The following is a 25012-nucleotide window of genomic DNA, read 5'->3' as shown; positions in this document are numbered from 1 at the left end:
CTTGCGGCAAGCGATGTAAGATCTTAATAAGTCAGGAATGGTTAAACGTTAATAGTCCTCCCTTCATAGTTAATCTCCATTGAGCGCTCGCGCGAGGTTTTATTCAGTCCAAGGGGTGGATAGCCGAACACAAAAGTTATTTGCAAATTGGACAAACTTTTACTTTTCATCTTCTTGTAAGTCAATTTTACAACTCAATCACTGAACATTTTGCTCGTCTTTGATTGGCTGTATAAACAGGCGTGTGCAATTGTTAAAAGATCTAAGAAAAGCGAAAGTAGGTTTATTTCTTTTGGTTATTAAGAGTTTGTATCACTCCCTCTCTTTCCCTCTCGCACCCTCGCACCCACATCCCAAACACACATTTATCTATCCTGCTCCACCCCCTTTCCATCCTCTCTTTCTTTTATATGTTCTTGCCTGCATGACATACATACATCTGATACTCCTGCTACCCAGCAAACCATGTTCATCCACCACTTCATCATTATAGCTCTTCTATTCGACTTATGGAAATGTAACAAACCAGTGTTTGGGCCTTATCTTTTACCCTGTAAAGCTTATACAAAAAGGGCATATTCAATGGTAAAACTTTGCGCTATTGGCTGATTGAGTTGTATCATGTTCTATTGTGTATTCATGTAGTAACTAAATTTGCAGTTTTAAACTAATTATGCTTTTTATTTGCCGTTTGAAGGTTCAATTCTGACACCTGCAGGGTGTGATCTATATTAATGTCACCCTTCATTATTGAACGGGGTTCACGTTGGATTCATTGGTTCGGTTCCATAATCAGTACAAAACAATATGATCTAATTCAAGATTGACCTAAATTGTAAGGGTGAATATTCGAGTTTGGGTATCTGGATGTGGGGTGTGGGTGAGTGTTGCCATGCGTGAGACAGAGAGGTGTGGAAGAGTTGTTGATGGGAATATTTATGATCTTATCCATAAAAGTAAGGGTGCTTTTATAATTTATCTCTACTAAAAATTCTGTATAAATAAATAAATAACCACATAATATGGTTATTCATTTATTTATACAGAAAATTATTTTTAGTAGAGAAACAGTATAGGAATATGATTATGCTAAGGTGTAAAAGAATCAAATAAACAAGATTCAGTCCAAAATATATATTCAACATGTTCAATGAAAAAAAGTACAGATAAATGAATTGAATTATCAACTTCGACCGTATTGGAAATTTATGTACGTGTAACAAAATTAGAAAAGATATAAAAACATGGGAACGGGCGTATGGCAAATTCAGAAAAACAAATAATCAACATACGCTGCCAAAAAGCATATAAAACATGACAAGTCTGTGTGTGAGTGCGTAGGTATGTACGTATGCGACCGGGGTTCGACTCCTGACATGACACTATACAGCAAAGCATTTTATCTTTTACATCAAATGCATGAAACTCCTGTCCATTCCTTATACTATTTGTTGTTATTGTTTGATTGTTTTTAACAGAGCCTGTTAATAAACCAACATGTATCACTATTCTTACAATACCTATATTTTCATTTCTAAAGAACACCAGCCCTTTTTTGTTATTTAAGAAAAAAAATAGCTTAAGAAATTATATGAGGTGTTCTTTATCATTAATATTAAAAGAGACTGATGGGTAGATGAAGAACGTATTGATAATTTGATATGAATATGACCATTTTTACCAAACGTTGATATAACACGCTCTAGAAATTACTACTTTTTATTGTTCTATTGATTATTTAGGAGCAAGGAGCAAGTTGCTTCACTTTCATCAAGAAAAGGTATATACTGTATAATAAAAGAAATAACTAAGCTAGGGGAAACGCAAGGCATGAGGAAGAGATCAATGAATATGATAGGTCTATTGAGAAAGAATTCAAACAATGTCAATTTTAAGAAGATGCTTCTTGTTATGAGTGTGAGTGCAGGCATTTTTGACGTTGACATTGTTGTGCTTACGTCATTTAACAAGTGGTGAGATTCTCAGTCCAGTGCATCTAATGCAAACTAAAACAAATTCATTTACTTTTGCTAGACTAGCATTGTTCTAGATAAACATTTTAGAATGGACAAATGTAAAAAGCGAACGGGATCCTTTAATTTATCTTTGTAATAAATACACTCTAAAAAAATATTGGGTAAAAGTGCTCCATGAGGGCAATTATGTGTCCAACTAACATCGGGCATTTCTTTTGGAGCATTATGTATCCAGTGTGATGAAAATTTTGCCCATTCTAAAGTAATTGCTGCTTTGTTTAGCCTTATACTGGACAATATGCTTGGACACATAATTGCCCCTGAGGTGGTAAAAATTTTACCCTTTGTCTTGATGTTAAAAAAATTGAGGGTATTATTTTGTATTTACATTAATCTTACACTATAAGAAAACTAGGTTCAACCTTTCCAACATTAAAGGTGCAATTTGGCACCTCTCAAAAGGAGAACACTTATAATATACACCTTTTATACAGGAAAGTTTCAGAGTAAAACCTATTTTGATAGTTTATTTGTGTCAGCTAAGAAATATGTCACTTCTTATAAATGTGTTAATGCTATTGTATCCCTAAATTTAATATCAACTAATGTGATTGAAAATGTCTGAGATCATCAGAGGAACAAAATTTGATGTACCAGCTTTCGGGAAGGAACCCTCTAAATTTTTCGAGATATAAATCATGTAATATAATGTATCTTTGATTTTAGAAAAAAAATATAAGCGACACCCTTGTGGTTGCGAGTTACTGTTGGTGTGTGTGTGTGTGGGAGGGTAAGGGAGTGTGTGTCTATGTTTTATATACATACCCCTCGCAACCACCCTTATGCACCTCACGCTCACACCTGCACACACCCAACACCCCATAACTATCTTCACGAATGCACACGCGCACCCCCACCCACACACACCCTCACACACACGCGAGCACACCCACACACACACCTACACACTTGCAATCAATTTGTCCCTTGTTTATTTTCGCGGCCTTTCTTGCGGGCTCTCTCTCTCTCTCTGTCTCTCTCCCTCTCCTTATCTTGAACTGCGGAGCAGCATTGATTTTTTCTCCTTTTTGTTGTTTTCTGTAACTTTGCTATTTTCAGCAATGTCCCATAAAACCCCGTGGATTATGATCTTTTCGTTTGGTCAACTATAATATGTTGATTGGAGAAGTTGATGTTATGTTTGTATACACTTATTATTATTATGTCTATTCATGAAACAGAAGTAACACATTTCAATAGAGTGCTGATGGGAATTCCCTTGCTGGAGCCCCCCCCCTCCCTCCCAAGAAAAAAAAAATCATAGAATAAAAAATATATGATGATGATGATCATAATGACGATAATAATAATCATGATAGTTATACTATGAAATTAATTGATAAATATTTAAATCAACTATAAAAAATTAAATTTATTTTATATTTCAACACCAAACCCGAATCAATGTTTTAATATCATAATCATGCCCATTGAATCTTTTGGGGTTTTTTTCGAGTGTACTCTCATTTTCTTTTAGAGTTGGTGAATTAAATTAAAATAAATTAAAAGTTCTGAAAGAATTAATATTTTTTGCTAATATCTAAGGGGGGTTTGCGAGCCATAAAGTCTTAAAAAGGTGTACAAATACTTTAGTCCTCTGAATTTGTTGACTCATTTGACTATTTTGAATTATAACTTTAACACAATAGGCTTCATATATGGTTGACCCTAAATCAACGCATGAGGCTATATAAGATATAATAAAAAAAAATAATAATACATGTCATTCCTATAGCACCCTTTTCCTTCTTATTAAAATGCTCAAGGCGCTTCAGAGCAAAATACAGAAAGGGAAGAAAGCATAAATCATATTGGAACTATACAAAGAGAGTCTCCAAAGCCTTCAATACATAGATGGTTGTCTGTCAAACAGCACATAGCAAGGTACAGAGGATTTGATCACCCACATTGCCTTGCTATCCAAAATCATTTCGCCTTATGCTATCATGTTTATGCCACTACCCTCGAAAGTGGCAGATCAAGGATTTCTTTCTTGCAAGCAAGCAAAAAATGGTCGAAGACCATCATATTTTCGACTTTACGGTCGAAGTTTCTTTTAACCAGCAAAAAAAAAAAGGATTCAAAACGAGCACCCCCTTTACGTCTCTGGGGACCCCAAAATTTCACAGAGTTTTCAAATGTCTTTTTTTTTCAAAAACAAATTTCATCAAGGGGACCTGGGACGGACCGCCGCAACCCCTCCCCCCCGAGATCCCCATATGCAAATAATAATCGTTCTTGTTCACGTAGTAGAAGTAGTATTTTTCATCCTAAAAATACGTTAAAAGAATTCATTAATTCTATAGGCCATTAGAAATTGCATTCGATCACCAATCTGGGATTTCTTTGCCGCGGCTTTTTGAAAATAGAACCCGAAGATGGCGCTATTTGCGATGGGAATCAGAAATTGAAGATCATCGATTCTAATATTTTTGTGTGTGTGGCAGTGGAGTACCACGGGTTATGGCGGGGGGGGGACCAGCAAAATGTTGATTCACTTAGGTAAGTGGGCAGGCGCGCTCAATAGCCAGGTGTACTGACCTAATAGAGACATTTTAAGGACTGTGCCATTAGACGGATGTGTGTCTTACCGATCAAACAATTCGAGCGCGAAGCCCTTGCTGAAATTGTGTATATATTGACCCCAAATTAGGAGAGTTTAAAGGACAAGTCCACCCAAACAAAAACTTGATTTGAATGAAAAGAGAAAAATTCAACAAGCATAACACTGAAAATTTCATCAAAATCGGATGTAAAATAAGAAAGTTATGACGCTTTAAAGTTTCGCTTCATTTCACAAATCAGTTACATGCACATGTCGGTCGGTATGCAAATGAGGGAACTGATGACATCACTCACTCACTCACTATTTATCTTGTATTTTATTATATGAAATATGAAATATTTTGATTTTCTCGTCATTGTCATGTGAAATGAAGTTTCATTCTTCCCTGAACACGTGGAATTCCATATAATTCTAATATTTTGTGCTTCAGGCAAGGAGGTCCTAATCGTCAAATTCGTAAAAATTGAAATATTGTATAATTCAAACAATAAAAAACAAAAGAAATATTGAGTGAGTGACATCATCGACTCTCTCATTTGGATGTAACTGGCTCGTTCATATAAATATTATGTTAGAAATAAGCAGAACTTTGAAATGTCAAAACTTTCTTATTTTACATCCGATTTTGATGAAATTTTTAGCGTTATGCTAGTTTGATTTTTCTCTATTTATTCAAATCAACATTTTGCTGGGGTGAACTTGACCTTTAAAGATTTGTTATGAATTGACGTGTATCGACTTAAAAACGCCGATATTTTAATACAACAGGATTATATATATCTCATTAAACACACAATGCGAGCACCAGAAACGATTATGAAAAAAATATTTCCCATATGAGTAAAAAAAAAAAGACACCTCATAAATATCCAAAATAAAGAAAAAATATGTCATAAACACATAATTATATAGCTTGAAAGAGTAAGGTCTCTCAAATAATTTGATACAATATTTATGTAGTATGTGTTAACACTTGGATGATCACGAGGCATCATTTGCAGTGATGTGAATTTCGATTCGCGCCAAAGTAAACTATGACTGCAATGAATGAATTCCGATGTCAATTATGTCATAATCCGAGAAGAGTTGCATTAAAATCTATTTCAAAACATTTTCCCAGTAATTTACATTCATAATGTTAATTTTTAGTATCAATTCTTCATTGAAAATGGATTTGCAAATATTATACTATTTCATAGATTATGACATCATTGGCATCTGTATTCATTCATTGCAGTCATGCCTTAGTTTGGCGCAAATCAAAATTTACATCACTTCAACGAATGCCTCCTGATCAGCCAAGGGTTAACACATACCTCATAAAATTATGGTATTAAATTATGTGGGGGAAGATACTCTTTCCAGCCATATATAACGATTAAGCGTTGATGACATTTTTTTCTTAAATTGGGGATTTATGAGATGTTAAGTTATTTTTCTACCCCCACAGTATAACATAATTATAAACATAATATAAAACATAAAATAAATGATTGCTTCTGTCCTCAACTACGTGTCTCTTTCTTTCTCCCTCTTCTGGCTTCTCCTTTTCCCCCAGATTTTTTTTCCAGCCGATGGGGGGGGGTACGTGCCCCCTCTTAGTTACGCCACTGGTGATTTTAAAGGACAAGGCTACCCCAACACAAAAGCTTACCTGAATAAAGAGGAGAAAATTTTAACGAGCAAAACAATAAAAACTTCATCAAAATCGAATGTAAAATAAAAAAGTTGTGACATTTTAAAGTTTTGCTTAATTTCTAAATTTCTGTTGGTATGCAAATGAAGAGACAAATGACGTCATCCACTCACTATTTCTTTGTATTTTATTATAGGAAACATGAAATAACCTCTAACCTAGTTTTTTCTTCATTGTAGTAAAATAACGATTATTTCTTCCCTGAACGTTTGAATTAACATTCTTTAATACTATATGGTTCAGCCAAGTTGGTCCTTATTGTGAAATGTGTAAGAAAGTAAATATTGTATGATTCAAACACTGAAATGTGCATATCACTGTTTTGTGAAAAATAAGCATCCCTGATTACCACAATAATGGGATTTTTTTTTGGTAGGCGTGCATATTTTATTTTACATGATTTTTAATACCATCATTACCCTCTTTACAATCTGTATGATATGTTGAAGGAAATAGATTCCAATGACAAAAAATATGCATGAAAAATCTTCAAATATTTGGGTAAAAAGTCTGTAAAATAAACCCAGCCTGCACCCTTCTTCTCCACGCGCCTCCTTGGTCTGAAACTCAAGAGGGCGCCAACAATATTCGCGCGGAGCTTAAATTTTGTTTTCCATCGATTGTTTGGTCTCGCACTTGTCAGCAACTGTTAAAAATACAAAATAATGCGCAATGCCAAGTACGAAAAAGAAAGGAAAAGTTGCAAGGTCGGCAAAGAGATCTAAAAAGAGAGGTAATGACAATTTATTTTATGTTATCTTTCAAAGTCCCAATAATCTCACTTCCTTGATCCCATAAAGTGAATAGGAAAGCAACAAAGATTCTATACTATACTCAGTCCCATCCCATTAATTTTGCGTTGTGTACCGGTAGAATGATGGGGAATCCAAATTATGCATTTTGATTTTTGTTTTGAAATGACCAGTTATTGAATGGACAGATTTTTAAACTTTAATATGTGGTGAAGTCCATGACTAAATCGGCATTATCCTGGTTTAAGTCACCAGTTCTTCAGTTTCATTCGTCAGCACTCTAGGCGACACCGCAATACTTACCCGTGTTAAGAAACTGAGACTCCACTCACGCGCATTTGGGCAGCTCTAGCTTAGAACTAAGCTTTCTTTCCGTAAAAAATCTTTATTCGTATGATTCAATAAATGTTAATAAATATATAATTACTCTTAAATCGGTACTCACCGGTTCTTTTCTTGAATTTTCTGCCAAATTCCCACGCTTCTGGCTTCAATTCTGCGATGGATTCTGTTGCCATAGACAGCTACACATGCAACTCTATTTATAAATGGAGCGCCCCTTACGAGAGTTGTTAATGCCGCGGAAAAATTGTTAGGCATTTTGGCCTGTGGTCAAGGCGTTCTTTTGTTCTATTTTTTTATAGGTATGAGATCGAAATCACAGCGACTATTCACACTGTTCCATAATGATTCCGAAAGGAGGTGCAGCACCCCCCACCCACATGGGCGCAAATCCCAGGGGGACACTTCCCCCTAACCCAAAATAGTAGGGGCACATTATCAAATGTCCCCCTACTATATGATGGAAAGAAATAGGCCTACATCATTTAAATCGAAGTAAAACATGTATTTTGGACGAGACGACCTTCTTTTGGGGGTGATAAACCTTCCTTTTTGTTTTTTTTTTTTAGTTTGTTTTTGTTTTTTTTTGCCTGTTTTCCAGCCCCTGGTCCCCTACCTTAGATTTCCACCCTTGCCTCCCACTACTCTTGATATTGTTTGCGAATCTGTTTTGTAAATTAAAGGGGAATTTCACCCTGATAAAAAGATGATGAAAATATGAGAAAAATCATTTCAAAATATCGATGAAGGTGTTATTTGACAAAAAATGGAGTTGATAGAATTTAGAATGCTTGATTTATTGTGACGTCTATAACGAGCAGTTGCTCTATCCTAAATATAAAATGCCCAAATTTCCCATTTTTAATGGTCCGTAACGACCCACTTTTTTCTTTTTGATAACAAGTATGAATTGATATAGGCCTACTAAAATGTACCATAAAAATCATTATCATGTATTTCTTGACATTTCATTTACTTTTTTACCATAATAATAGCTGCTTGCAAAGGCCTACGCCGTCACAAAAAAACCCGGGGGGGGGGGCACTTACATTGACGAGTGGATACCATGCGCGACCAAAAAAAAAACGTAAAAAGGATAGGGCACGTTACCTACGTAACGTGATAAGGGTGTCAAAAACACAAAAATAACGAAAAAAGGGTATCTATTAATTCGCTAGGAAAACCGTCGTGTTTAGGGTCTAATTTGCGGGGATGATAAAACAAAATCAAAATGTTTTATAAAGGATGTCCTTTTTGCTCCAACACTTCGTGTTTAGAGTCCGATTTGCGCGAGGTGTAGAAGGTGGGGTCGTACTAAACCAAATAAGGTAAAGCCGACGACCGATCGAAGGACCCGTAACAATAAAACATTCCTGTACTTGTTTAGGGGTTCATTTCAGGGAATATTTGCCAAGAGTATCGTTTTGTTTCCAATACTTGTTAAGGGTAGGGTTTCACACGCCAATACTTGTTAAGGGGTGCATTTTCAGAATATGGAAATTACGTGTTTAGGGTGCTTTTTGAGACCCCATGGTCGCGCATGGTATCCACTCCTGAATGGAAATGTCCCCCCCCGGGCAAAAAAAAAATCTTACCTTTGAAAAAGATTGGTGGGGGATGGATTTTCCTCGAACGCATACCAATTTTTTTTCTGCTATTTTCATAATAAACTTTAAATGAATTCAACTTTGCACTACTTAATTTTTTCAAAGACAACATAACAAAATTACATCTCGTCATCATCATCATCACCACTATCATTAGCATCACCATCATCATCACCACAACCATCATCATCACCAAGATAATTTTCATCATCGTCATTGCCATCATCATCTTTTTTTTTTCTTTATTTTTTCCCCATCCCTTCTTTTTTTTTCTTCCAATATTCCTCCTTTTTTTTAGAGCGGCACACCGTCATGCTCCCTCACTGATTATCCGCCTCTATATGCTTGGTGTTGTATAAATTGGCGGATACCTGAATGAAATACTGAAGAGAAAATAAGGAAAGGGAAAAAGTAAGAAGAAAAAGAAGATGAGGAGAAGAAAAAAAGAAAGCCAAACAAATGAAACAAAACAATGTCAAAATTTCGTAATAAAGTCTTCTACGTCAGTTTAATAATGTTTTCATTGAAATGAGAACATAAAAAAATGAAACAAGTAAGATGGGCTATACATCGTAGCAAAGAAATAGAGGGAAGCTCCGAGACAATAAAAAGGGTGAGAAAAAGAAAAGACTTTGAAATACTCACAACACGAGCATAATAAAAAAATATGGAATAAGCAAGGACAAGTAGCTGAGGGACACCCCCCCCCCCCTCTCTCTCTAGTTATTTATGTATCAAACTCGCATACACAAGAATTTCTTACTAATCAAAATATTGCGAGCAAAAAGCACGAGCTGACATTTTTTTAAATATTCAAAACTGATAGAGAGACACATTTTAAACAATTCATGAATCATAATAATTATACAACCAGCTTACCAATCGAATCATTCGATTGCGACAAATGATCTGAGAATTAATGCTTTTAGGAATTCATTAAATTAAAGCAAAGTATCTCAACATTAAAATAATTAAGGCGGGCGCAAGGTATCAGCTAATACACCGATAATTTTTTTTGGACATTTGAGGTATTTTCGGTAATCATGAAAAAGATTAATATTTCATGAAAGCTCAAATCCCGAAGAGCGGAATATTTTTATTAATTGACTTTTTAAAAAAATGTTCTAAGCTCCATTTAATATTTGATTATAAGTCGATGCATTAAAAGCTGAAAAAATAAAGTATTTTGTGTTCCTCTATCATAATTGTCTTTCTCTTTAACCCTGGTTCTTTTTTTCTGGGGGGAAGCATTTTGGTTAAAAAAAGAGAGAAAAAAGATAATTGCTGGCTTGTGGACGCCCGGTGTGGACGGTGGTAGGGACACCCCCCCCCCCTCCGTAGTTACGCCAATATGGGACCAAATGATCCTAAATGTCCGAGGCGAAACTTGTGCAATCAAACGTTATTTCTGAATAAATTAAAGCTTGCGCTGTTCAACTTCAATCTCTTTCAGCTAAATTTGCGATGAACGCTGCGTTATGAAATATATAATTATCAACATCTGGCGAAAAGAATAACCGACCGATCACCTGACGAGAACGTGTATACGTGATCTGCATATCAGGTCCGATCGAGAGTCAGAAGTGAAGGACAACTGCCAAGAAAATCAGGAAAAAGTCGTCAAAATGTAAGTTCCCCTTCATTTCTTTCAATTTTTTTTACTTATTGAAGCATAAATGTATCATTAAAGCAAAATTTCAACAAAAGCCTCAAATTTAGCTAGTACTTTTGTTGAAATTACAATAAATTTAGATCCACATAAATCTCTAACCCAATTTTAGCACTGATGTCGCCTATGAGGTCCATACATGTAATGTTTGGACCTCATTGGTACTAGGAGTGTTCGTCAGCACCGCTGGTGACTGACTTCATTTTCAACTGCAACCTGCAAGTGCAAGTCTGCATTGAATATAAACAACGGTCAACGTCAACGAACGAGTGCATACTCACTGACACGCACGAGAAGAGAGGTGACTTATTTCACGATAAGGCCACTAAATCTGTAGTGTTAGCATAATATTGACAATATTATCATGCTGACAAATTTGTAGCAAATTTTATGGCTAACGTTAGACAGTAGAGCGAGGCGTAGACAGCTGGCAGCCATCTGTTTCGAGGAGTTTTTAAACTTTTTTTATTTTTTTAATTTCTCATACGCAGACAGCTCCCTATTGTGCAGCCACCATTAGGGGGTTAATAAAGCAAAATCCCCCTACGGGGCACATCGATTTTTGTCTTTATTTCATAAAAATATTGAAAAGGAATTATTGAGCCAAAATACAGGGATTATTATTCCGTTTGGGCCTGAAATGGCCATTGAGTCCCCTGTACAGATCGCGCTGGAACTTCGGTCTCTGTATTTGGTAGGTGGAGCCAATGTAGTTCAGTGGAACAACCAACATAACAGAGACCGAAGTTTGGTCTAAGCGAGATGCTGGTCAGCAAATTGGGATCGTCCCAGATTACGTACAGGGACCGTCTCAGTTTTCAAAGATTTATCCACACAAGAAATCTAGGAAAGTTCATTCACCTGGCAAGTGCCGACATCAATCAATTGCGCAAGTCAGTGTAAATGTATCAGGTTTCATAACATTAACAACAGGCCTGGGACGAATGTCAATTTTACCATTCGATTTCCTGAAAAAAACAATCGAATCATTTGATTGTTCATTGCGAATCATGTCTTCTAAGCCAATAGTTGGCCTACTTTGAAGATTTCCCAAATAGGGTTTTCTATTATTGAACAAAGATCCAGGTAGAGTATTGTCTCTTCCTCATACATGTATGAGAGTAAGCCTTATTCCCCCTTCTCTTTGATATCTAATTCAAAAGAAACTAATCATGCTAGTATGAAATGAGATTAAAACTTTCACTTAATTGTTCCAATGAAAAGTCTTTCCAAAATCAATGCTTGTATAATGCATCCCTCCAAGTGCAACACCCCTGCATATGACTAAATCAGCCTACAGTCTTGGGTCCAATTTACGTCTCTGTAAACAACTCATTCATGAAGTATTCTTTGAGATAGACACACATGTGGTGCCTTTTACTTATTGAAAAAATTGTCCATTATCCACACCATGTCCCAAACCCCACTTGTGGCACCGCCCACGTTTTTAGAAATATTTTGCAAAATATTTTTCATTTGAAGTACCAGTACCTCTCAAAACCTCAAAATTACAATTTTGTTATTATATTTTGAATCTATACATAACTGGGCCTATTTTGGGAGACTAGTGACATCTGGAATTAATTGATGGCGGATCTGTTGACAGATCACCTACGGTAATGAAGAAGAAAATTCGTACGAAATTAAAAGTTGATCTGTCAGTATGTTGGAATATTATTTTAATTGTGTGAGTGGGGGAGGGGCCGTGGCTAATAGACATTGCATTGTTTAAGTCCTCCACCTGCACAGACGGATGTCTGCCATTGGGCTTGTAATGGTGGAGGTTCAACCAACGCTTTACTGCACTGCTTAACTGTGCGCTACCGCACCCTCCTTGATTACTCCATAATTCCTCCGTTTGATGGGCAAAAGAGGTCGCAATCATAAAGAGAAAAGAATAGTGAAAATAATCAGCTTACCACCTTTCTGAAATATATGCAGGGAAATACTTAATTTTTCTGACAAACATTCAGGATCAGGTTCTTCTTTTATCGCTCACTGTCATGTAACACAGCTGAGAGTATGAACACGCCAGCCAGTCATGTTTGTGTTACCATTTACAGTATATCAACGGAAACATACAGTACATTTAGTACACTGCTACATCGTACATAAAACTGCCTTGACTCTGCTGTGTTCTCAAAAGCATCTGTGCATTCAGATATAGGTTTAGGCACCACCCCTCTTTCGGAATTTCCATCAGTGTTCCTTTGATATACCAGTTCATCAACCTGTGAGGTCGATGCACTGTTAGATTTTTAGCTCATGATATTCTACATGTAGGAATGCAAGGAAGGTGGTCATTAAAAGTTTTTTTGTTTAATATTGACATTTTTTTGTAGGTCCTAAGGAAGATGTGAAATCCTCAACCAGTCTCCCTCCTGCAGTGGAAGGTCCACTCCGATGTTTTCTTAGGGTAGCCATCACCAAGGTAACATGGACCACGCCCAAGCTTCCTGAATCTACCCATGTCAGGTTGAGATGGTGGGGAGAAACATCCAGTGGAACAATTTTCAGGTATGCTTGCTTATTTACATCTTTAACGGATCATAGGATCATATGCATAAATAATGATATACATATTGTATGCCACAATCCAACTTTTCCTAATTAGGGAAATTTCAACAAATGAGGATAAAAAAATATGTGGTAACTGAATTTCTTGACTAATTCTATTAGGACTTTTTACGTTTTTTTTTTTTCTTGTATCACTGGGCACTATTGAATTTACCTTTTGGCCCAGTTTCCAATAAGTATTTACAAACTACTTTTAGTGTTATTTAGCTGCCACCATTTTTTTTCTTCATTTTTTGGAGGAACTGAGGCCTGTGCGCGTCGATCATATATATTTGCTCAATTACAAAATAAATTAACAGTGACGTAGTTACACTTTTTTTAGTAATTGTAATTTAAGTTTTGAAAGGAAAAGTAATTGTAATTGGAAAAATGTAATTGATTTCAATTACTGTCAGTTACTTTTTATTAAATTCAATTACTTAACAATGAATTTAAGTTATGATTTGATTGCATGACCTTCTTCATGTCAGCTGCTTCAGCATCAAAGAGAGTAACAGGCAGAATAAGTGTTCTTTATTAAATCTTCATCTTGTCAGTTTCCTTGTAACTTAAAATTATGTTGAAATAGGTGGTACTATGTACAAAATCAAACTTGGTTTCATTTTTTTTTTACTTTTTTTGGTAGCAATTGAAGTTGTTATTGACAAAAGTAATTGGTCATTCTAGTTGAAAAATGTAATTTAATTGAAACGTAATTGTAATTTAACATTTCTTCAATTATGTAATTGTAATTAAAGAAGGCAATTTAGCCCAACCCTGGCTCATGGTATGCAAGTTCTAAAAAAATATTGCTTACATCTATTTGGTATATCATTTTCATGTACAATTTTCAAGTAAACATTTTATTTCAGGAGTCCATCAAGATCTTTTTATTTTATTACTATTAATTTATTTCTGCATCTCATCTTTTCAGGCCTGTAGATGGCAAGAACCAAGGGAAAGCTGAGAGTCAGACTGTTGCTCGATTTCCAATAAGATGTGGACCAAAGCAATTTACAGCTTATCTCAGCGATATCCTTAAGATTTAAGAAATATTCAGTATCTCACCAAAATTCTAATAACTTTTATCAGTATTTCAGTATTTACATGTGTAGCGAATGATTTCACGGGTGTGTAGATACTTGACATTACACTATTCAACACTCAAGTTGGGGGTGTGATACAATAGACTACCCCTCCCCCTTGAACAATAGGTGCACTGCTTGAACTGATGCAAGTCTGACAATGACTTTCCAGAAATTTCCAACATAGCCGGTCCAACATGGACATTAAACTTGTTATTAACAGGGCAAGTTAAAAAACTTGTGTCTGACCAATGACCAATGCAGTGATGCATTACATACCACTCACAACTCACAATTTCATTACAACTTCAGTCACATTTTATTCTTTGTAAAGGCAACTGCACACCTTACGACTGGTTCACGATTTGATTTTCGCATTTCACTCATTTTCTGAAAATAAGAATTATTACATGTAGTATCTTCTTATTTGAGATTCACATTATCTGAAAGAATACTTGAACAGTTTTGAATGATTGCAAGCCTTTATTTTTGAGTAAAGTCCAAATTGGATTAAATTTGTACCCAATAGTATGATTGCTATGATGTCATTACGACTAGATATTAAATTCACTTTTATTCTAAAAAGGATGATAACATAGTCACAGATATATAGGTATTTGTACAAAGTACGAAATTATAACATTCAATCGTAAGATATTCCATGTCTCAATATTAGCACCAAAGTTGGGTTGCAGACTGATCATATAATGCGCGGTGGCCTTAAAACACCACCATATTTGTAATCCTTAACTGACGTGTATGTACATATGGGTAGTGTGAGTGTAGATGTCCTTCGAGGTTCTTCTATGGTTGTTGCAGGTAGAGCTCAGGTCAATGAGATCAGTGTCATGTCACCACAAAAACCAATCAGTGGGTATGTATCAAAAGCAATCCCAAGCCATGAACTAGTAGCCACTTTTCTGGCGTAAGAGATATTCCAACATCTTCAGCAATATCGTGATTATTATTGTTTGTTTTCTTTACAGCAATAGCCATTTACAGTAGTAAGCATTTTTTAGCAGCAAGGAATAGAGAAGTTTTGTGATTACTCTAATTTTTAATGGAGAAACAAGCCAAAACAAGACAAATACTTTTTAACATTGATTTACAGCATGATATGAAAAATAATATTTTCACAATGATTCTATTAAAGGATAAAGCATCATGCTGCTTCTGTTTGTTCTTAATTATGACGCTTTCTATCTCATTGGGTGATTTCAAGTCCGATGTTGTCCTTGGTGTTGGTGTTGAAATTTTAGATTGCTTCCCCTAGCTCCAAAACTTAGAGTTTCTAAAACTGATTCAGATCACATTATTGACATCTCAACAACTAGTGAGTGACTTTTGGGGACTATCTTCATTTTATGTTTGGTGTTATAATCGTGTAAAAATTGAACACCAAAAGGTCAACACTGAACTTGAAATCACCCACTGTCTCATTTACACCCTGCTACACACTTCAAGACCAAAGTAGTAACCGACAATGTGAATAATACAACATGTATGAAAGTCAGCACCTGATTACCTATATAAATGAATTATCCTCACCTTTTAGGACATATCCAGTATTTTCAGTGAAAGATTCCCAGAAAATTGCAGAGGTACAGATTGCTATGATGTTTGAACCTCTTATAAGTGAGTACCATTGGAAGTAATAACATTAATAATAATATTTGTCAAATTACCTAAAGTAGCCCTCCAGTTTGAAAACTGCTCTACTTAACTAGTGAGTCTTGCATGAAAAGATATAAGGTGTATTATAAGTATTTGTGTGGTTAATAACAAAACGTTCTCAAAATTTGTAGATATCTATGTATTGTTTGTATTGTAAGAATTTTTATTCAGGAGTGTGTCAATAATGGTGTATTACTACCTGAGTGTTTGTAAGATTTTGGGAAACCTTGACAATTGCAGAAAAAAGTTTGATTTTTAATAGAAATTAGATGATATTTGACTGATAGAGGGCCAGCAATAAATCATGTGATAAATAAGCATAGAAAGTGGTGAAAAAAAAAGATCTATCTGAAATTTAACAATATTTTTACATAAGTGGAACCACACCGAAGACTGAAAGACATAAAATTGTCTTAATACAAAATACAAAACATAATATTCCTGGTATGGTTTTGCAATTTGCTCCACATTTTTTTTTTTAAAGACTGCTACACAAAATATATTTTATGTTGTAGATTTTGTGTTCTGTATTGCTAATCAAAGTTCAGAAGCAATGTTATTCCCTGCAGTAACTAATTTTATTCATTTATCAATTCTTCATCCACGATGATAGCATCTTATGATAGTTCCAGTTCGCTCCCAACAACTGATGCTAGTATGATGGCCCCCTCTAGGCCTACCGATCAGGACAGTGTCCGATCTAAGACATCTCATCGTTCCACCTCATCCCATGCTTCCTCTAGATCAGGTATGAAGAAGAAGATATTTCCTGGTTCAAGCTCTACAGAGGGCCCATTCACATCAGGCAATTCTAAGGTTAGTTGTTTCTCTTTGACTTTTTTAGTTGGTGTGAAAATAATCCTCTTGTAATTTGGTCCACCTACTATACAAAAATTATTGATACTGATTGATGGCATTGATATTATCTCCAGATGTTGAGCATCAAATATCAATACCTGCTCATCAAAAAGTTAAGCTTGCAAATAACTGTTGTACTTGTCATCTACCATCATGCATGGTGCAATTTATTTTTTCCTGATAACTCTGATTTGTTTTTTAGGTTCACTCTGATGCAGCATCTAGGGATCTTGAGTCTGATTACAGCCCTGGTATTGGTCATTTATCAAAACCATTATCTCAGAGAAGTCACATGATGCCATTGGATGCCAAACAAGGTAAATTACCGTACAGGAGTGGGGGTCATGTTCTTGTGGCAAATATCATATTCTATATCATCCTGGCTTAAACTCCATATTGCCCCTCATCAAATTTTCATAAATAGTAACGTTTGCCTTCAAATGCTTTTTGATAAATGAAATAAATTTTAATCTACAAAAATCATAATTTAACTTTAGTTTAGTGAATCTGATTTATCTACAAGAAATATATTCTAGTTGTGTGTAAAATTATTCTTAACTCACAAATATCCTTATAAAATGCCTCTGATGACTTCAAGTAGGTTGAAAGAATAGATGATTTCAAGGTTTTTCTTACTTTTTTTTTTGGGGGGGGAGGGGGATAGTAAATACTTGTGCTATGTAAAAGTATTTTTTTTTTCTATTCTTGCAGTCATATTGTTATCAGTATCATGTTTTTTTCTAGCAGCCTTAGTTTACATCATAAAAAAATAATTAGGAAAGCAACAATCCAGTAAATTCAACTGTTTAGAAAGTTATGTGTATTTTTCTCAACAGCTACATGAAACATCCACCAAGATTATTATTTTTTTCTTCCACAGACCTATCTAGGAAACCACTATCAACCTTACCAATCACAAACAACACTAGATCACTACCCACTCATCAAATGGGCAACACTGTCCCAGACAAATTGAATCCAGATCTCATATCAGCCTTGCTTGATAGAGGCAAGAAGCTGAGAGATGCTATGATCAAAGAAGAGTTAGGTCACCACTCGACAAGAAGGCAAGCGTCTGTAGGCCAGAGGACACAGGATAATGACGGGAGCGGAGTTGCTGAGGGGCAGAGGAAATACAGAAGGTAAGTGATTTGCTTTGTGTCCACTATGTCTACTAGCAGATCTATTTATCAGATTGTCAGACACCATCATGATCAAACCCACTTGGTCTTTTATCAATTTGGTATAATTACTTTTTGGTCAAATCATCAATTGACCTAATACTCACTTGGTATAAATTCTAAAAATCATTTCATCTAATGCCGAGATGGTCTGATTTCCATGCCATGTAAGTTATTTTGCACTTTGTCAAATTAACATTTTCTTAATAAAAAATTCATCAAACCATATAAGTGGTGTTAGCTCAAGTGGACAGAATGGGTAAAGCTTAAATGAAAAGTAGGCAAAATGTTTAATTTGCCAAGAGGTAATTTGTCATAATTGTTAGATAGGATTAGACAATGTGGGATGAGACTAAATGGAAAGAAGACAAAATGGCCCGAATTCACAAACATGTGTTTGATTAAATTTTTATCATTTTCAATTTTTTTTTATAAACATGAATATATTTTTTTCCTTATAAAATGTGGGGACATTTTAAGCTTAACTCAGTTAAAAAGTGTAGTTGAATTACGTATTGCTGTAATCGGACGTACATTTAATTGTTTTGTATTTAAAAAAGAAAAAGACAAGACATAAATTAATTCCTTGTGACTGACAAAGTAATGGTAAAGTATATCCACCTTCTGAAATTTCCATATTGATATAAAAGATAAATAAATAAGAGATGAAGGAATGAGGGTGAAAAAACAGAAAAGATAAAAATTCAAACCAAATCAACGCATGTTCCCTGATCGATGTTCCGGAAATGGTTGGTAAGGAAAGTTGAAACAGGAAGTCCAAACAACCTGCTCTCGGTTGCTATTATACAGGTAAAATTCGTATTCCGAACTTGAAACGTTTTTCCGTTGTCAATATTTTCTTAAAAGTGGTTTAATCTGGTCAATTACTGAAAATGAAATGATAAATTATCAGTTCCGTCTTAGTTCTGACGATCAACGCCGAGTGATTTCACAACACTAAAATACACAGTACAGTCCCATGTACTCATTTTCGTGTTGGAAATATGTTTGAAGTCACGTAGCGTTGATCTTTCTGGACCAAGAATGGACTGATATTTTATCTTTTTAAAGTAATTCATTGACCAGATTTTACCACTTTTCAGAAAATAGGGACTTTCTAAAACACTCGTATTCTTTGGAATGTGAATTTTACCGGTATAATAACAGTTGAGTGGAGGTTGTTTGTCTACTGTTTCGACATTCCCAATTAACACTTTCCAATTTGAGAAGCTGCGTTGGCAATGGCATTGTAATCGATCATGATCATAGCTACATGAAATAATCATGAAAAAAAAATATTCTGATCTTTGTAATTCTGTTTCTGTCCTGACTCTCTCGATATCAATATTTTGTTCTTTCGATTTTTTTTAATTTTCATCTTAAAAATGAAAGTAGAAATGACTTCTTATTTTTTTTTTAAAGATTAAAACAAAAGAAAATTCAACAATTTTCATAACTATTCTTTTTAGAAACAAAATTTATTATAAATATATGACAGATCATCCTGGAGATAACTTGATTGTGGGTCGGCGATCTTTATTTATTATATGTTAAATTTAATTTGGCATTTATTGCCGAACCCCGAACCGAACCAAAGTTCGGAAAAAAATTACCGAACCGAACCCGAACATGCCGCCTGACTTGCAGCACTAATCTATATTGTCGAGCGTTGTGGCCCAGTGGATTAGTCTTCTGACTTTGAAAAAGGATCGTGGGTTCGAATCCCAGCCATTGTGTAATTTCCTTTAGCAAGGTATTCATCCACCTTGTGCTGCACTCAACCCAGGTAAGGTGAATGGGTACCTGCAGCAATTTATTCCTTGAAATAGCTCTGTGCTGTATTAAAGGCTGCGGGTCTCAAGCCAGGGTAATACGACCCAAGTCCACTGGAAGTGCATAGGGATGTGCTATACAAGAACTTTGTTATTATTATTGAAGTAGCTTTTGCCTATTACTTATGATAAAATTCTTTTCATCTGTCTTATCCTAGGAGAGGTTCAACTGGTGAACTCTTTCGTGAGCTCCTTCACGGAGAGCAAGATGAAGTTCCGGTCAGGGATGGTGACCCTATTGTTGCCCTTGGAAACCTAGTGGATGAAGAGGATGATGAAGAAGATGCTGATACAGAGAACAGAGCAGTAGAACTTCTTGTGGGAGATGTGCTAAATGTTAAGGATCTTAAAAACCTAAAAGCTCTACATGTAAGTTGTAGTAGGATATATACATTCACTATTTAATGTACACAAGTGGGATTTGTAGGCAACTAATTTCTTGTTAACAGTTTGGCATTGATTAATATTGCATTAACTCTACCTGTTTGTATCTATTTTCCAATAATCATCTTGTGATCATGCCAGGAATTTAAATTCTTTTACTTTTAATTGGATTTCAGACTGTTTAGTACCCTACACAAATCTCATGAACAGTTCTTCATGCATGATTGCACTGATTATAGGAGGTAACTGAAATATAAACAATCTACTCAATTTGCAATTTGTACCATCATTTACCCTTTCGAAGGGGACCACATGCCCATTAAAGCATGAAGGTGCCAGTATACTGCAATCATTTCAAGGAATAAATTCCTACTTGGATCACTTTTCCCCTGGATTTTGAGTGAAGCACATGTAAATCAATGTCATACCAACTGATATTAATGTCTTGATAAAAAGGATGTGAATAAAACAGTCAATATTGTAGGAGTGTTGTGGTCTAGTGGTTCTTACTCTCACCTTTCATTCAGAGGGTCAAAAGCTCAAATCCCAGTCATTGTGTTATTTCCTTCAGCAAGAAATATATCCATATAGTGCTGCACTTTACCCAGGTGAAGTAAATGTGTACCTAGAGGGAACATTCAGTACTTGAAACACCAAGGCATGTTGAAAGAAGCCAGCTATGGCCAGGGTTATAATGACAATTAGTACCATTGTGGATATGGGCATTTTATAAGATGCATTATTGTTATCATTATCTATCCCATATCAGCCGGGTGTTTCTCCTCCAGGGAGTGTATCATCTCACAGTGATGATGTCTATAGTGAGGAGGAGGATCCTCTTCATGACAACAGCATCCTGGAAGAACTCTTCTACAAAGGAGCCGTAAGAATGAACATGTTGCTTATCAGAAAATTTGATGGTGAAAGAAAGTAGGAGAATAGGAGAAAAAGAAACAGTGAAAGAAGTAGTAGAAATAACCAAAGTTTGAAATAGGTTTTTGTTTCTTTGAACATGGATGGCAAGAGTTACCTCATACCTGCATCAATTGCTCATACCCCTTCGTCCACTCAGTTGGTTGCATCTTCCATGTTTTTTGGTCGTCCCCTCTCAAAGCAACCCACCTCAAACTCCTTTACCCATTTTTGCTACCACATTCTGAGATTCCCAAGGACTTTGTACCGGGATCAGCTGGTTCCAGTGGGCAATAGGTTACAAAAATGAAAAATAACTGATTTTCTTTTTCATTCTTTATTTCAGATATTATTTATTTGCAATAATACTCAAGATAATTTTCATGCCCTTGTAAATTCTGTTTAATTCTATCCGGCATATTCACTATTACAAGAAGTAACTTAATTTGTAATTTCTGTATGCAATTCATTTCTATGTAGGCAAGCAGTAGTAATGAGAGTCTGGCTGATCTATTAGACTCAGATTCAAGTGATGACAGTGAGCCTTACAAGGTAAAATGATCTTTTCATCCTTTTTATTACTCAATGTCAAGCAAACATCATAATCCTGCATCCCCCATGGATCCTGAAAAACATAAGTGTAAGGAGAAAAATATAGTAAAGCTATTTAATTTGCTATTCATAGATTAATTCAAGCAGAACAAGCATATCAGATTGTGAATGATTTACATAGTTATTGAATCATCAAAGTTCAAAATCAAGGAGCTACTACATTCTTCTTGAATATCTTTATGTTATTTAATGATTTATTGCAAGGTTCGTAAAAACCTAGCTTGCCCTATACATCAATTGAAAACACTAATGTTTGACAACTATAATTATTTTTATTACCTGTGCTTGTTTGAAATTATGTATTATTAAGTGTAATTTTGGGTAGTAAATGGTAATTAGTTACTGATTTAAGAGAGGAATAATGATTTTTTTTAACAACAGGCAAAGAGAACCAAACAAGTGAAGACCGTGGATACTGCATCACCAAGACTGCCACAGGAAGATGCCAGCAGTAATGGTTACTTAGACCCTAATAAAGAAGATGATGATAACTCAAGGAGACAAAGAATTGAGATAGAGGATGAGGAGGAGAGAGGTGATACCAGCCAATCATTGAGTGAATCAAGAACAACAGGGTCCTTATCCTTTGCTTCATCTCGTGATGCTAGTCATCATCATAAAGGTAATATTGTTTCCATTTTGTGTGAGATTATTCCTCTTTATTTTTTTTGGTCATTATTTATTACTTTAGTTATTTTTGTATATCCTCCAGTATTTGTTATCATAAATTTTACTCTGGCAGTGTGTAAAAAAGTATAGAGCCAGGTGATTTAATCTTTTCTTGATTTTATGTTGATATATAGAAATAAGTTAATATCTTGTTTTCATTTAGTAAAACCCACATTACTTTGTCCTTAAAATGACATGAGATTTTTTTTTTTCATTTTTTGCTTGAAGTTGGCCCCAGATTTAGTTTATTGCGAATATAGAGTTTGTGTATACCTCTGCTCTGTAGAGTCATCCAGGACTAATTGAAGGAGATGCTTTATAACGAATTTGCTTTTATTCAATCATAGTCAGGATTTCAGTAGCCTGTATTAGTTAAGTCAACTAAAAATAATCATTAAGATAAAGGAATTAGCTCTACTTTGAATATCATACCTTGGTTTGTTTTGAAGGTCATAGTGAGACTGATCCTGCCACTGGTCTGAGTGTAGAGAGACTGACACTTCTTGGACGTGTCCATGTTGCTAGGGTAACCCTTGATAAGCTTACTCTCCGATCAGAACCAACCAGCCGGATCCCTGTTCGGACAGGGAAGGGAGAATCTAAAGGGATCAAGGGCAAACCTCCAAGACCATTAACACAGAAAAAGATGTAAGTACATATCCTTGATACATGATGATCTTATCCCTTGCAGACATTTGACCAATGCTATATTACAATGGACCAAAGGGCAATGTTTACCATACTAACGTACTGATGACAGTAGGCCTACGATTTAGGACCAGCAATGTACAGAGATGGCCCTTCCATGTGTTCATGATATTTTACTTCTACTCTAGTTAAGATACATGTATTGATGATTCTAAGTAATATCTTAGATGTTCTTGATTAAAATTAACAAGAAATATATATGCCATGTGAAAGGGAATTGGAAATTATACTGTTGATTGGGATTTATCATGTTTGGTCCTTATATGCACTTTATTTTAGAACTTATTTTGTGGAGTACCAGTTCCCAGTCAGTGAGGCATCAAATGGAAGGAATGGAACAGCAACTGGCGCCATGGCAACAGAACTGATGCGAGTGGTCTCTAAGAAGGTGTCTGGCAAGGAAGTAATCTTTGGACATCGGTCAGTGTTTCCTGTCCAGTTTGATGGTCAAGCAGTTGACCGATGGTGGAAGCAACTCCTTGTATTTAAGGTCTTCTCCAAGATTGCAGGAGATAAACATGTAAGTGAAGATCATAAATCACCTGTACTGACCGCACAGAAACATTGTTAGCGCTAACAGTGCACTAACAGAGGCCCTGTTACAACCAGTAATGTGGTGATGCCTAATGTTACAACAATGCATTGCTTAACATTGAAATAAATGTTTTGACGAATCAATCCGAAAGATGTGACTGAGCTTACTGTTAGCGCTCTGTTTGGCTAACAACATTTCTGTGCGGTCGGCACTGAATGTCAAAGTTCCTAATTACCTGCTAGAATTTATTTCCCTTTAAATACAACCAACCTCACATAACATACAAAGTTCCAACCAAATTACCTTATATACCTAATCAAAAGCAACTCTTGGCGATTGCCATTCAACATTGCAGTTCCTAACTATGAAACAAATTTCCATTACAGTAGAAGTCCCATTCCAATCTTGCTTTCAAATGACTATTGAAGACTCACCTGTGCAGGGAAGTGTTTAGTAGATTGTTTCAGTTTTTGTAGTATAAATAAAATAGTTTTATTTCAAAGCGCTGTAGGATGTAGTGGCTGCACTATACAAATTTATCTTATTTTCATTAATCATAACCAAAATTGAGATCAACCCATACTAAGAGACAGCTTGTAAATCTACTTCTCATTACTCTCATTTCATTTTAGCCAACAATATTGGGAGTAGCCAGTATTCCTCTGAGGTCACTCATCCAAAGTCCAGACCTAGTGACCATCTCAGATCTACCGGTCAAGGATAAGACCTCTCCATCTAGGACCAGTGACCAGGATACCAGTCCAAAAGGAAACATGATTGGTGTTATTTCAGTAAGTGAATATATACACATTGCACATTGCACATGGGATTTAACATCTATTGCCATTTAACTTTGCATGGCAGTGTGCATGTATATATACACACTCAATGTCTGGTGTCCCAGAGAGTCCTTTATGCCCCTTTCATAAACCCAATTATGCGGCTAATAGCAGCATAATTTGGTCGTAAAATTGGAGGAGGACAAGAGTTATCCGCATTACTCTGATGCTGCTATTATCCGCATAATAGCAGCATCGGGACAAGATTTTGAGTTTATGAACGCATTTCCAAATAATGCGGATAATTGCCATGGTGCGGTCACAAGGTCACCCTTTTCCAACACAACCACATCGGAGGGGGCGTGTCCAGTTGTCATGACGATTATCCGCCTTTTTCAGGATGGGTGCTCGTAAAAATAATGCGGCTTATTTTCGGAGTTTGTGAACGCAATTTTTATTGAATTATCCGCATTACTCTTAGGCGGCTAATTGGAGGATAGGTTTATGAAAAGGGTATTAGAGTCCCTTATTCCCCTGATAACAGACTTGTAGATTGCCT

At 35.6% G+C, this 25012-nt stretch overlaps 1 protein-coding gene across 1 annotated transcript in view; it reads left to right on the top strand.

The window, feature by feature from the left end:
• Positions 1-6897: 6897 nt before the first annotated feature.
• The window catches only part of LOC121407306 (C2 domain-containing protein 3-like), a 47443-nt gene continuing 29328 nt past the window's right edge, over positions 6898-25012 (top strand). Inside the window, exons 1-15 of the mRNA XM_041598298.1 lie at positions 6898-7031; positions 13011-13185; positions 14159-14256; positions 15075-15183; positions 15865-15944; positions 16597-16799; positions 17044-17158; positions 17722-17983; positions 20013-20223; positions 21008-21121; positions 21631-21702; positions 22144-22384; positions 22881-23079; positions 23419-23659; positions 24307-24465. Of these exons, the coding sequence (XP_041454232.1) occupies positions 6971-7031; positions 13011-13185; positions 14159-14256; positions 15075-15183; positions 15865-15944; positions 16597-16799; positions 17044-17158; positions 17722-17983; positions 20013-20223; positions 21008-21121; positions 21631-21702; positions 22144-22384; positions 22881-23079; positions 23419-23659; positions 24307-24465 (2340 nt within the window). The 5' untranslated portion in view covers positions 6898-6970. The remainder of the gene's footprint in view (positions 7032-13010; positions 13186-14158; positions 14257-15074; positions 15184-15864; positions 15945-16596; positions 16800-17043; positions 17159-17721; positions 17984-20012; positions 20224-21007; positions 21122-21630; positions 21703-22143; positions 22385-22880; positions 23080-23418; positions 23660-24306; positions 24466-25012) is intronic.

The sequence above is a fragment of the Lytechinus variegatus genome, chromosome 1 (genome assembly GCF_018143015.1).
Source record: "Lytechinus variegatus isolate NC3 chromosome 1, Lvar_3.0, whole genome shotgun sequence".
Lineage (NCBI taxonomy): Eukaryota > Metazoa > Echinodermata > Echinoidea > Temnopleuroida > Toxopneustidae > Lytechinus > Lytechinus variegatus.
Note: the sequence above shows the minus strand (reverse complement) of the source record. Positions and strands in the feature narration are given on the sequence as shown.